This window comes from Melitaea cinxia, chromosome 25, assembly GCF_905220565.1.
Source record: "Melitaea cinxia chromosome 25, ilMelCinx1.1, whole genome shotgun sequence".
In the NCBI taxonomy this organism is placed as follows: Eukaryota; Metazoa; Arthropoda; class Insecta; order Lepidoptera; family Nymphalidae; genus Melitaea; species Melitaea cinxia.
In genome coordinates, this window is record NC_059418.1 from 7663088 (window position 1) to 7677477 (window position 14390).

General features: G+C 36.2%; 1 protein-coding gene across 1 annotated transcript; it reads right to left on the reverse strand.

Annotated features, from left to right (window-relative positions):
- Positions 1–767: 767 nt before the first annotated feature.
- Positions 768–14148, reverse strand: LOC123665965 (probable galactose-1-phosphate uridylyltransferase). The gene is made up of 8 exons (XM_045600187.1): positions 14090–14148; positions 8204–8367; positions 7522–7649; positions 7338–7415; positions 3757–3909; positions 2666–2741; positions 1799–2018; positions 768–1135 (listed from the first exon to the last, which is right to left on the reverse strand). The coding sequence occupies exons 1-8, from the start codon at positions 14109–14111 to the stop codon at positions 924–926; spliced, it is 1053 nt and encodes a 350-aa protein (XP_045456143.1). The 5' UTR covers positions 14112–14148; the 3' UTR covers positions 768–923.
- Between the last annotated feature and the right edge of the window lie 242 nt (positions 14149–14390).

The window sequence follows — 14390 nt, forward strand, 5'->3', positions numbered from 1 at the left end:
TTGTTTGTCGTTTTGACGTTTTACGTAGTGCCCATTTTGAAATAACAAGGAACGTTTAGAAATATAGACACTATTGAAATTATATCAAAGGAAATTAACAAAATAAATGTAAACTGAAGCATATCTTTAAATAAATATATTTCTATATAAAACGTTGTTGATGTATTCATTAAATATTACGTATTTTTTTAACAAAAACACTACGTAAATTACTATACATTATTAATTTATTTTTTACAGTAATAATTTTTAAAAAATATGCCAAAGAAACAATAGTTAAACTTACAAACTTTTCATTGCATACTTATCAAAAAAATTATGTGTATGTACGTTTTTGAGCATCCAATGGTAAGCCCGGAAAGGTGTTATACCATTTTGACGTTGAATATGGTTTACCCCCAGGGAGAGGACGAAAACTACTAGTACCATGGTGTATAGTACTTTTGTACGTGGATGTTACATCCTACATACTTGTTTAATAAGGTATTTATGTTTTATTGTATGTAGCAAATATTTTTGAAACAAAGACTACTGACCTCCATTGAAGTAGAGCATGTCAAGAAATATAGAGCTAAAAATCTGGAGCTACTCGACTGGGGAAGTACCTCAACATGCTTCCTGGGGAGAGCCGGAGGTACAATTACAAATATTTTCTTAGAGCAGGAACCGAGCTCGCAACCGATGTCATTTTAGGCGACTACCTATGCCACTACACTAGAGTGGTTATCATATTTAATGATACTATAATGAGAATGAAAAAAAAAACCTTTAAAAAAATAATTATTTATTTCAACATAATTGTATTTTTCTATACATAACAACAGAACTGGTCCCCATTTGAATAGATGGCAAGATATTTATATATAATTTTTTTAATCCATAGACAAGGCAGACAAAGACACTATCAATAATGTCATAGACAACTATTTTTTATTTTTATAATGGACTAAATCACACTCTCTCAACTTCTGGGCAGCCTGTTCAGGTGTCAAGTCTCTTTGTGGTTGAGCCAGCATTTCATACCCAACCATGAACTTCTTGACAGTGGCTGACCTGAGTAGTGGGGGCAGGTAGATGCCATGGAACAACCAGTGGGGGGAATCACCTGGTTTCTTTGATGGGCCGGTTGGTGCACCTGAAATTTTAAGTCGTTAATTTTTTAGTGATTGAAGTGTTTCTACAAAATTCTAGGCAGTATATACATTTAAGTAAATTTGTTTTTATGTGTTTACTAGTTTTTACAAACGTACCCGGGTGGACTACTTGATTTGGCTGTTCCGTTATCTCCAATTAAAATATAGCATAAGTTACTTCATTTAGCTAAAACATAGCAGTCTACTGGTGGAAGAATTTAAAAAATCGGCTTAGTAGTTTTTGAGTTCATATTTGGTGCGAACTTGTGGAAGCAAATTTCATCAGTGGACTGCAATAGACTGAAATGATGATGAGTGAAAAAGATTATTCCCACACAACCAAAATAGGCACAATGTCGTCGAGTTGCGGAACCCAGCCCGTGCTTACCATATCATACCATAGACTCAAATGGTGATGATGATGATGAAACAGTTTTTAATTCATTATTCTATTTGAACAATTGAATTCTAATATATTTATGAGACATTTCTATTCGCATATATTAATCTTAAAGATGCAGTTTGTCAATTGAGGAGAAATAGGTCCTACTGTCCTATCCTACCTTCTGCTGTCAAAGTCTATTTTTATCGTCATCCGTCAAATAGCGTTATCCATAACTTGAGAGTTAATGAGTAGGTATTGAGTTAATTAATTTATTTCTTACCATGCCACCCCATGCTGTAAGGGAAGCTACAGTTGAAAAGATTATCATATTTCGTACACAGCATCTTCATGATCTCCGCCAAGCCCTTCTTCTGACTCTCATTGAGATCTGTCATCCTTTGCGGTCTATTGTTTATGGGTAGAACCATAGTTTCATATGGCCAAGCAGCCCAGTATGGGACTAGGGCGACCCATTCTGAGTTTTGGACTACTATACGATCCTGGAATGATAATTGAGATTTGAAATTTTACTTTGATTCGGTTCAAATCAAATTTATTCATCTTGGATAGACAAATGAGCTTTTTAACCTACTTCAAAAAAGGAGGAGGTTCTCAATTCGATTGCACCTTTAACTGGATGCACCGATTTCAATATTTATTTTTTTAATTGAAAGGTGGCGCGTATCATGTGCTATAGTGTTCTATTTAATTGAGACCTAACAAGTACTTTTCGAGTTATATCAAATAATGCGTATTTACTTGAATATTTTTTCGTCGACCTACGTTGTATTATACCGCATAACTTTTCACTTGGTATATAGATTTTGATAATGGTAAGCGATTATCGTAGCTTACAGACGTCTGCAACACCAGAAGCATCGCAAGCGCGTTGCCGACCCTACCCCCCTTCCCCCCTAGGAGTTCTGGTCACCTTACTCACCAACAGGAGCACGACACTGCTTGAAAACAGTATTATTTAGTAGAGTCCGAGGTACTAGCCCCGTCGGGCTGCTTCATATTTTAAGCAGGAAATTTCCTGCTGTGCCCTACGTCAGTTAACTACTACTTATTGTGTTTGTCATTCTGTATGTTATTTTAATACAAGTGATCGTGGGTTAATTATGTAGCAGGTGGAATAAATATTCACCTTTTGTTTCAGCTCCTGTTCCAAATACTCGACTAACATCGATTTGCCAAATTTAGTGTAATACTCCCTTTGATACCTGAAATAGTTTTCAACAAAGAAATAGCACGGTATAACATAGATTTATATGTTACTAGCTGACCCCGCGAACGTTGTTTTGTCATATATGTTATTAACCCCCTTAATCCCCCCTACAACTTAGGGTTATGAAAAATAAATGTTGTTCGATTCTCAGACCTATCCAATATGCACACAAAATTTCATGAGAATCGGTCAAACCATTTCGGAGGAGTTTAACTACAAACACCGCGACACGAGAATTTTATTAATTGATTCATATGATTTATTACAAATATTAGCGGGAGTCTATATAATTATGGAACAATTAATAAAGTAAACAAAAATAATAAAGTTGCAACAGGCGGCCTTATCACTAATTCAGCGATTTTTTCCAGGAAACTTTTGGGCAGAGAACTAGAATTGTTGGTGGGCGCAAAATATGTACTATCAGACATAAACATAATACATATACACGTACACAAATAGCTATACAAATAATAACTTGGTAACAAAAGACAAATATACATACAGAGAAAAAAAAATTGATAGCTAATTTTTTTTAAACGTTAATTAAGCTTTAATTATTTACAACTTACAATACAGTTTCAAAAGTCTGCCCTTGTAGATAGATAAATGAAAAATATAATCTTATCAATAAGGAACTGTGTGGTCAGGGTAGTAAAGAATATAGCCACCTCTCTTCCCGTGGGTGTCGTAAGAGGCGACTAAGGGATAAGGGACTAGACGGATAAGGGTTCCACTACCACGTTGGAACTTAAAAAGCCAACCGATGGCGGGATAACCATCCATCTACTGGCGTTGAAATACACAGGCCGAAGACGGGCAGCAGCGTCTTCGGTGTGACAAAGCCAGCCCTGCGGTCACCAACCCGCCTGCCCAGCGTGGTGACTATGGGCAACGCACATGAGTTCACACCATTTTTGGCGCGAAATTGTGGAGGCCTATGTCCAGCAGTGGACTGTGATAGGTTGAAGTGAGAATTGATGAATAAGGAACACAGAAAAATAAATTACCTCTCCTTAACCCGTGGTTCATTCGGAAGAAAACTAGAAGCCCAAATCTGGCAGTGGGGGTGGGGGTTAGAGCATCCCATTACAGCGCCCTTGTTCTCAAATATCTGTACCCACGTGTAGCGACGACCTAGCTCTTGCAACTGATTTATCCATCTAGATAGAAAAAATACTTTGTGGGAGTGTGAGGGGGCTTCCAATCAAACCACACTTCCACCAAATATGCGTGTATATTAAGCCAAAGCGATAACTCATACAATATATTGTACACGAATAAAGAAAGCAAAGCGCGCGTAGCGGAGTGGCACAGGTTCGGCGTAGATGCGTGTGTGATGTGCCGCCACAACTTTGTTAAATATCTTTTCCGGTAAAATGCACTCGAAATCAGAATTGTTAATTAAAAATCAATATTTTTATTAACATTTTTAACTAGCCCATTGGCGCAGTTTGTAGTGGCCCTGCTTTCTGCTCCGCGGGTTGTGGGTTCGATTTCTGCGTGAGTCTGGGTGTGTTAATATTTGTGTTTATATATGCATTATTTCCATGTATATTTATAAAAAAAGTTAATCGAAAGGTGGTATGTGTCAATTGGTCCCATTTAAATTTATTTGAGATCTAACAACTACTTTTTGAGTTATATCTAATAATGCGTTTTTACTTGACGCTTTTTTTTGTCGACTTACGTTGTATTATACCGCATAACTTTCTACTGGATATACCGATTTGGATAATTCTTTTTTTGTTAGAAAGGGGATATCTCTAGTTTAGTACCATGATAAGGAAACCAGGATCTGATGATAGGATCCCAGAGAAATTGAGGGAAACTTTCGAAAATCCGCAATAACTTTTTACTGAGTGTTTCGATTTTGATAATTTTTAATTTAATGAAAAGCTGATGTTCATCATGTGATTACATTTAAATTTTATCGAGATCTGATAATTACTTTTTGAGTAATCTTTGATAACGCGTAGTTGCTTGACTATTTTTTCGTCGATCTACGTTGTATTACTCATCGATGTAATTGAAGTCGGGTTTTTTTTCGTTTGCGAGCAAACACAATTATTCGTTGTCACATCGAAATGTACCTATAACAGTCGACTGTTACCTATAACACAAGCATTAACTTGCTTATCCTTGGAACAGACGACTATGTGTATATTTAATGTTATAAGTTAAGATATATAATTTCAACTTGCTGCTTGTATAATTTGAGAATCCTGGAATTCGTTTACCATAGTATACAACAGGACATATCTCATTGAAAATGTGGAACAACCCGACTGGGGAAGTACTTAATCGTTACAGAAGATTACTACTAAATAACATTGCTTTCAAGCAGTTTTGTGCTCCGCTGCACGCTGTGAGTAAGCTAGCTTCTGATAATTGTGTTTGCTCGCAAACGAAAAAAAACCGACTTCAATTACATCGACGAGTAATACAACGTAGATCGACGAAAAAATAGTCAAATAACTGCGCGTTATCAAAGATTACTCAAAAAGTAGTTATCAGATCTCAATAAAATTTATATGTGACCACATGACAAACATCAGCTTTCGATTAAATTAAAAATTATTAAAATCGGTACACCCAGTAAAAAGTTATTGCAGATTTTCAAGAAGTTCCCTCGATTTCTCTGGGATCCCATCATCAGATCCTGATTTCCTTATCATGGTACTAAACTAAGAATATCTTCTTTCCAACAAAAAAAGAATTATCAAAATCGGTACACCCAGTAAAATGTTATTGCGGATTTTCAAGAATTTCCATCAATTTCTCTAGGATCCCATCAGCAGATCCTGGTTTCCTTATAATGGTACTAAACTTGGGATATCTCCTTTCGAACAAAAAAAGAATTATCAAAATCGGTACATCCAGTAAAAAGTTATGCGGTATAATACAACGTAGGTCGACGAAAAAAGCGTCAAGTAAAAACGCATTATTAGATATAGCTCGAAAAGTAGTTGTTAGATCTCAAATAAATTTAAATGGGACCAATTGGCACACACCACCTTTCGATTAAAAGAAAATATGTCGAAATCGCTCCACCCAGTCAAAAGTTCTGATGTAACATACATAACAAAAAAAAAAAAAAATACAGTCGAATTGAGAACCTCCTCATTTTTTGGAAGTCGGTTAAAAATGTGCTGGATTGACAGCGAGGTAATGTCTGAAACGCGCTTGCGTTGCTTCGGTGTTGCAGGCGTCTGTCTGTAGGCTGCGGTAATCGCTCGCCTGATGGTACGCTTGTTTGCGAATAAAAATATAAAGAAAACAAAAACAAAATGGCTCATAATTTAAGAAAGAATATTAGATAATATACAAAATAGACGAGAATAGAATGACCCTTCGCAGCAATTTAATTTAATCGAAATTTAAATTGATCTTAAATTATTTAACTACGTTAAATGAATCCTCCAACAAGGTTCAAGGTCTTATTGTTTCTGGCCAGAAAGCGTAATGACATTGACGTAACCTAAAATGTACGGACCATTTTTTAAAATATTTGTCTCCATTTACATTCAAACAGTAGCTTGATTTAATACTAATCGTGCCCGCGGCTTCGTCCGCGTGGAACTTAAAAGAAATATTGTTCAGTTCGCAGAGTAACAAAATAAATAAATTTCTAAAATAAAAGTAGCCTAATTTACTCCTTAATACATCAGCTATCTGCCAGTCCCGTCACAATCGATTCAGCCGTTTCAGAGATTAGCCGGAACAAACAGACAGACAGACAGACAAAAATTGTGAAAAATGGTATTTTGGTATATGTACCGTGTATCATCCATATACATTTAATAAAAAGCTGTTATTTTGATATTACAAACAGACACTCCAATTTTATTTATTTGTATAGACTAACTGACCTGGCGTACTTTGTACTGCCATACTTTTTTTCTCGTGACTTAATAATTATTTTTTTTTGTTTTCGTTTATATAAACCTTCTTGTAACGTTAACGAATTAGTCATCTATATATTAATACGTGAAGCAAAAACTTTGTACCCCTTTTGACGAAAATTGCGCGGACGGTGGAGTATGACATTTCGTACACTTATTATTTATATAGAGAAGTAGTGCAGTATGCTAATATATTTTTTAAATGATACACAAAATATATATACATTAAATCAATAAAAAAAACATTACACACACTGCCATTTATTTGACACACACACACGCGTACTCTTTTGTTTAATGTACAAACTCATTAAAATTAATTATGGTTGAATTTTGACCTGACCACTGGGCGACCACTAGTCAAATTAGTTGCTCGAAGTTACGTGCTTACAATCATTTCAGAGATTAATTTTTATGTAAGGAGATGTAAAATCAGTTTACTGTGTTAGTGAAGTATGAGTTTTAAAATCGCTATCATTACATAGTATGAAACAAAGTCGCTTCCCGCTCTGTATGCTTAGATCTTTAAAACCACGCAACGGATTTTGATGCGGTTTTCTTTAGTAAATAGGATGATTTTAGAGAAAGGTTTATTATGTATATAATACATGTATAATATGATAGAGGAATACTGATAGTTTTCGCAAACGTGCGAAGCCGGGGCTAATAAACAATAAGACACTTACTCTTCAATTACAGCCATTATTTCATCAACCGACATAAGGGGTATTGTCATTGATGAATCAGGATGGAAGCACATTACTCTGGAAATTCATACACATTTTCATTTATTTAGTAATTTATTAAATAAACTAGCTCACCTGGTGAACTTCGACTGATGAACTATTAACTAATGAAAACCATAGCCACCTGCAGGTTCCTTTCGCCTGGGACGCCTGGAACAGAAGATGTTCAGGCGGGGGCGGTTCCGGTACTCTTTCGAGAAGTGCTGGAAAGTCGTTCGGGAATACGTATGTTGATGTGTAGGGTGGATTTTTCTGGTAAAAATAGAATTACATAAAGAATTTAAAAAAAATTTACTAGTAATATTTTAGTTTTACAAACGTCATGTTATACAGTCGCGTGACTGATATTACGTCACTTTGGTTATATGTTTTTCTTACGGTTTTATTATCACATATTTTTCAGTTCGGTCGCCCAGCCAAATTTCATGCCTGCTGTAAGGAACTTCGTAGTAAGGCTGTATCAATATAATTTCCCAGCCATCCTCTTTCCTACATTTTTTTTAATAATAGAAAGGCATCTGATGGTAAGCGGACATCAGAGCTATGGACGCTGAATATAGACGCCTACAGTACTAGCAGTATTGTAAGCGAGCTTTGCCGACCCAAGCCCCAACCTTACCCTTCCTGGGTAGGGTTTGGGCTTGCTACATTACTCATACAGGAACACAATACTACTATAGACAGTTTTACAGTTTTATTTAGCTGTGTTCTTCAAGGTTGATCTACTCGCTCTTCTAAGTTAGGCTGTTCCAAATTTAAAGCAAGAAACTTCTTGCTGTTGTCCTACCTCAAAAATATAACGTTACCTGTCCATTAGCCCTAACAGCACCAGCTCTCAAAGGGTTGTTTGGGTCTGGAGGCTGTTCTTCTGGCGCCTGTTCCGTCTGCCCGCTCCAGGGTCGCTTACACCTGTGAGGTGACACCAGAATCCACTCGTCTTTGAGGGGATTGTATCTCACGTGCTGGTGTTCTGGTGGAACGGGATATATTTTTTGTTACAAAAGTGGTAGATGAGTGTAAGGTCCGTCTGATGGTAAGCGATACTGAAGAAGGCCAGCAAGGTCAGAATCTATTATACCCTAGTTACCACAGGAACAAACATTTTTTAAGAGCATTATTATTTATCTGTGATCTTCTGTGTGTGGTTATCTTTTTAACGATATTTTTTTTCGTAAAAACCACGTTCTGGTGGTATTTTAATATGGAAGTAAAAGATTTTTAGATGGACGATTCATGGATTTGAAAGCCTACTTGAATAAATTATATTATGAGTTTTGATACAGAAATATATTTAAACTATTTCGATAATTCTCTTGATATTAGAAAGTTTGATAATCCAAAAGTGTCATAAATAGTTAGAAATTGTATTTCATGTAACTATGCACTGTATTTCATGCAAAATATTACTTTTATAATGATTTCAAACTTAAAAAAAAGTTACGGTAAAGATTCTTGCCAATTCTTCTCTGCAGCATTTATATTACGAGTCGCTGGTAGATTCACATCTACTTATCTATAGTAATAAATGGAGAGCCGATTTTTCGTTTGGTTAATACTGCGAAAACTACTGAATCGATCGCAATAATACTTATACCAAAAATACAGACGGACAGAGGGCACTAAGTAACGATAACCAATTTAATAAAAACTGATACAGTTTTAATTTATAAATTGACGATTAAAGAGTGATTTGAAGTACACTTGCGTAAATAATAATAATAATATTAATATTAATATATTTTTATTGTACACCAAAATATGTGCTGTGTGGCTACGGCACTAAAGAATTTAGCCACCCCCTCTCTTCCCGTGGGTGTCGTAAGAGGCGACTAAGGGATAACAAGGTTCCACAACCACCTTGGAACTTAAGAAGCCGACCGATGGCGGGATAACCATCCAACTGCTGACTTTGAAATACACAGGCCGAAGACGGGCAGCAGCGTCTTCGGTGCGACAAAGCCAGTACTGCGGTCACCAACCCGCCTGCCCAGCGTGGTGACTATGGGCAAAACACATGAGTTCGCGTTGTTTTTGGCGTAAACTTGTGGAGGCCTATGTCCAGCAGTGGACTGTATAGGCTGTAATGATGACACCAAAATATGAAGAAACAGTAGTAACTAAAAAAAAGATGTACAAAGGTAATCTTATCGCTGAAGAACGATTTCTTCCAGATAACCTTTGGGCACAGGACACGATATCGTAGTGACGGATAGGAAGTGTACAATATTCTTAAAGATGAATTAAAATAGAGTATGATAGATTCAATAATCCATACGCATACACATATACAAATATCCATACATAAATAATCAAGATAGTATAATAAATTTTTAATTGAAAGAAATAATAACTTCCGTTCCAGAGTTACATAATTATTTATTTCGTTTGAACTTAAATAAATTTTGAGCTATTAATGAAATTGATGAGATAACCTTTCCCAATTACTTTGTCAAATAAATTAACACGAAACAAAAACAGAATATTTGTTATCATAACCGGTAAACGTACTATCCATCAAATAATCGCCCCTTGCTGGCAAAGGAACTTTTTTGAACTGAGGTAGGGCACAGCAGGAATTTCCTGCTCAAAAATATGGAGCAGCCCAATTGAAGTAGTACATCGACCTTACAGAAGATCACAGCAAAATAATACTGTTTTCAAGCAGTATTGTGTTCCTGTTGGTGAGTAAGGTGACCAGAGCTCCTGGGGGGATTGGGGATTGGGTCGGCAACGCGCTTGCGATGCTTCTGGTGTTGCGGTAATCGCTTACCACCAGGTGATCCGTACGCTTGTTTGCCGACCTAGTGACATAAAAAAAAGGTTTCTTTTTCCACTCAGGAGAAAAATTGGAGCTTAACGGCGTTGCTTGACTGCGGGTTGGTGGACATGTTTCCAACTATGAGTAACGTTTGCTAATAACTTAAGTGAATGATGACGACTAGGACCGATAGTTTTACGTGCTCTTCGAAGCACAATGGGGAGTTCAGCAAGGACAGACATTTGGACAAGTTTTTTTGTATAGATATAAATATTCTCTACAAGAGGGTATGATGGTAGTTCTTGACCTCCAGCGGGGACCGAACTCACCAGATATTTGGCTGTAACTTTGTTTACTGAAGACTGAGTTTGTTTTGTTTACAGAGAAGATTTAAGGAAGCGGTGACAAATTGAAACTACTTCGATTTAAACTTTACAGTTTAATGAAGACCTCTTACTCCATGTTGACTAGCCCGTTGGCGCAGTTTGTACCCTGCTTTCTGCTCCGAAGGTTTTGGGTTCGATTCCCGCCCCGAGTCTAGGTGTAATTCGAATATTTATTTATATATTTATATACCTATGTATTATTTATACGTATGTTTATCGAAAAAAAAATGTAGCTATACCAGTCGGCTGTTACCTATAACACAAGCATTAAGTGTCTTACTTTAGGAACAGACGACCGTGTGTGTATTGTGTAGATATTTATTTATTATTTATTATTATTATTATGTAAGAGAAGAGTTTGTGATTAATTTACCACGCTGCTTCAATGCGGGTTGATGGATGATTTTCTCTGTGAGTAATTATTGCTTTTTGGTTTTTTTCTTCTACATGTAGTTCGGCAATCAAGCGTACGGCTCGGTACGGTAAGCGAGCGGTAGCTTATAGACACCTGTATCTAACCTAACCCCAATCCTCCTCAGGAACTCTGGTCAACTTACTCGTCACAGAAACACCACACTGCGTGAAAGCAGTATTATTTAGCTGTAATCTTCTGTAAGGTCGAGGTACTTCCCCAGTCGCGCCGTTCCAGATTTTGAGCAGATTATTTTTGTGCTGTGCCCTACCTCAGTTATATACCGTACTAGCTGTGCCCGCGGCTTCGCCCGCGTTTAAATCAGTTTGTCACAAAGTTTTCCCGGCAAACTTCCAGTGAAACTCTCATCAAAATCGGCTTTGCCGTTCCGTAAACCTTCCTCTTGAAGACCTTTCTCCATTTGTGAAACCGCATGAAAATCCGTTAAGTAGATTTTGAGGGAATCGGTCACATACGCTTTTGGGAACTTTGTTTTATAATACACTAACTGTTGCCCGCGACTACGTCCGCGTGGTTATGAAGATATGCATTACTATTAAGATGCTTAACGCAAATTATTTTTTTTATTTCAGTCACTTGAAATGCTTATTACTCTGAGTAACTTTTTCAAAGGCACAATTTAGTATAATTTAATAGTTATTTTTATAAAACCTCTCTATACACCACATTTTTAGTTTTATTTTCAGGCTGCAGTATGAATAACCTATCAGGCGAACTTGTTGCTACTGTATATGTTTCATACAAACTATCAACCCCAATTAAACCCCTACTACTCGTCTACTAACTATAATCTACCTCCCTGCCAAATTTCATCTTTGTCCATCTTGGATGGATGGACCATCCAGCGGTTTTTGAGTTCTCGTGATGTCAATCAGTGACCTTTCTCTTTTATATATATAGATTACGATGTATTATTTGGACACTTCCTCGCCATCTATAGACCATACATTTTAAATTTCAAGTCTCTTACCTTAATAACATATGACTTTCATATAAACTTCCAACCCCCGTTTTATCCCCTTATGGACCGAGTTTCGTAAAATCCGTTCTCAGCGGATGTTTACGCCCTATAAGAAACCTATCTGCAAAATTTCAAGTTTGTAGCTGTTATAGTTTCAGAGATTTCATGATGAGTGAGTCAACCTACCATACCCCATTTTAACCCCAAATTTTTTTTGAACCCCCATTATTTTAACACCTTCTCAACATCTATAGAGCATACATTTTAAATTTCAAGCCTCTTACTTCAAAAACATAGGACTTTCATACAAATTTCCAACCCCCGTTTTATCACCTTAGGGGTAGAGTTTCATAAAATTTGTTCTTAGCAAATGTATACGCCCTATAAGAAACGTACCTGCCAAATTTCAAGTTTGTAGGTATTATAGTTTCGGAGATTTCGTGATGAGTGAATCAACCTACCATCCCCCGTTTTAACCCCAAAAGGGAGTTGTTTTCTAAATATACATTATTTAGACACCTTCTTACCATCTATAGAGCATACATTTTAAATTTCAAGTCTCTTACTTCAAAAACATAGGACTTTCATATAAACTTCCAAACCCCGTTTTACCCCCTTAAGGGTCGAGTTTTGTAAAACCCGTTCTTAGCGAATGTCTACGCCCTATAAGGAGCCTATCTGCCAAATTTCAAGTTTGCAGGTGTTATAGTTTCGGAGATTTCGTGATGAGTGAGTAAACCTACCATCCCCCGTTTTAACCCCAAAAGGGAGTTGATTTCTAAAGATTCATTATTCGAACACCTTCTCATCATCTATAAGGTATACATTTTAAATTTCAAGTGTCTTACTTCAAAAACATGGGACTTTCATACAAACTTCCAACCCCCTTTTTACCCCCTTAAGGGTCGAATTTTGTAAAATTCGTTCTTAGCGAATGTTAACGCCCTATAAGGAGCCTTTCTGCCAAATTTCAAGTTTGTAACTGTTATAGTTTCGGAGATTTCGTGATCAGTGAGCCGACCTACTATCCCCCGTTTTAACCCAAAAAGGGGTTGATTTCTAAAGATACATTATTCGGACACCTTTTCACCATCTATCTATAGAGCTTACATTTTAAACTTCAAGTCTCTTACGTCAAAAACATGGGACTCTCATACAAACTTCCAACCCCCATTTTACCCCCTTAGGGGTTGAGTTTCGTAAAATCCGTTCTTAGCGGATGTCTACGTCCTATAAGGAGCCTACTTGCCAAATTTCAAGTTTGTAGGTCTTATAGTTTCGGAGATTTCGTGATGAATGACCTTTCGCGTTTATATATATTATAGATAGATTTAATAAGTATTGATTTGGAAACGCAACTCTACTAAAACACTCATTATCTCTTCTAAGATATATACCTAATCAGCACATCTGTTTCTATTTCGTCATAATCTGGGAGTAAAACAGTTTCTACCTTGTTCAGTACCTACTTAATGTAGGGGTAGACAAAAAGCTAAATAGGGATTTTCTCGAGAGTCGTTGGGACCTTTTGTAGTGTGAAGGCTAGATGCTAAAAAGAAAAAAAAAGTTGTATGATGCCCTTTCATTGGTGGGGAGAGCGTGTACAAGTTTTGAATAACGTGAAAAATCAGTCACAAAGGAATATTCGAGCGCGTATTGATAGTAGTACCGTACGAAGGGATATCTAAACCATGAGGATTTTATGTCACATTTCTATTTGTTAATAAAATAAAGATAAATTATTTGGATTAGCTTTATGACTGTTACCAGTAATCGATACAGCCTTTAGCAGATAAACAGATACAGATTAACACACTTTAGAAACGAGTACAACTAAGACGAAAAATATTAGGTGGAAATACATGAAATATAAGAAAAATAAAAACTTTATTTAAGTAGGCTTCAAAAGAATAAAATATGATAGTTGTTGTGAATTTACCACCGTATCCAGAATGTAGATTCAGACGAAAAGAGACGGCATCAAACTCATTGGTTTCACTGTTTTTAAAAATTGTGTAGTATAATTTGAAACTTTTAACAGTTTACGATTAAATTCATAAGTAAACCATTAGAAGTTATTTAAATTAAAATCAAAATGTTAATTCAGATATATTTTTTAATATAATCATTTAATTTTATTGTTTAGTAACTAACCTGTAGCTTCAAATTGATTCATCGTGTGAACACGTCCTCTGGCTATGGGATAGAGGGCACTACTGACTAGAGATGTGACACGCGGCAGTGTGTTGGAACATCGATGTCGATAAAAATATGTTACTACAGGATCTAGTTCATCAGTTGTGGATACAATTTATCTTAAAAATAAGCTATGTATAGACTTGAACAGTAGAAAATAGAATTGGTCATTATGACGTGTTTCTCCTCAATTGATAAACTACAAAGTTTAAATTAATACTTGGTCGCCTAGCGGTCGAAATTCGACCATAATTTAAAC

Coding starts and splice junctions, on each gene's coding strand:
- LOC123665965 (XM_045600187.1), bottom strand. CDS start 14,111: ATGAATCAATTTGAAGCTACAG. Junction 2,019..2,665: donor AACAGGAGCTGAAACAAAAG/GTGAATATTTAT, acceptor TTATCATTCCAG/GATCGTATAGTAGTCCAAAA. Junction 1,136..1,798: donor TTACAGCATGGGGTGGCATG/GTAAGAAATAAA, acceptor TTAAAATTTCAG/GTGCACCAACCGGCCCATCA.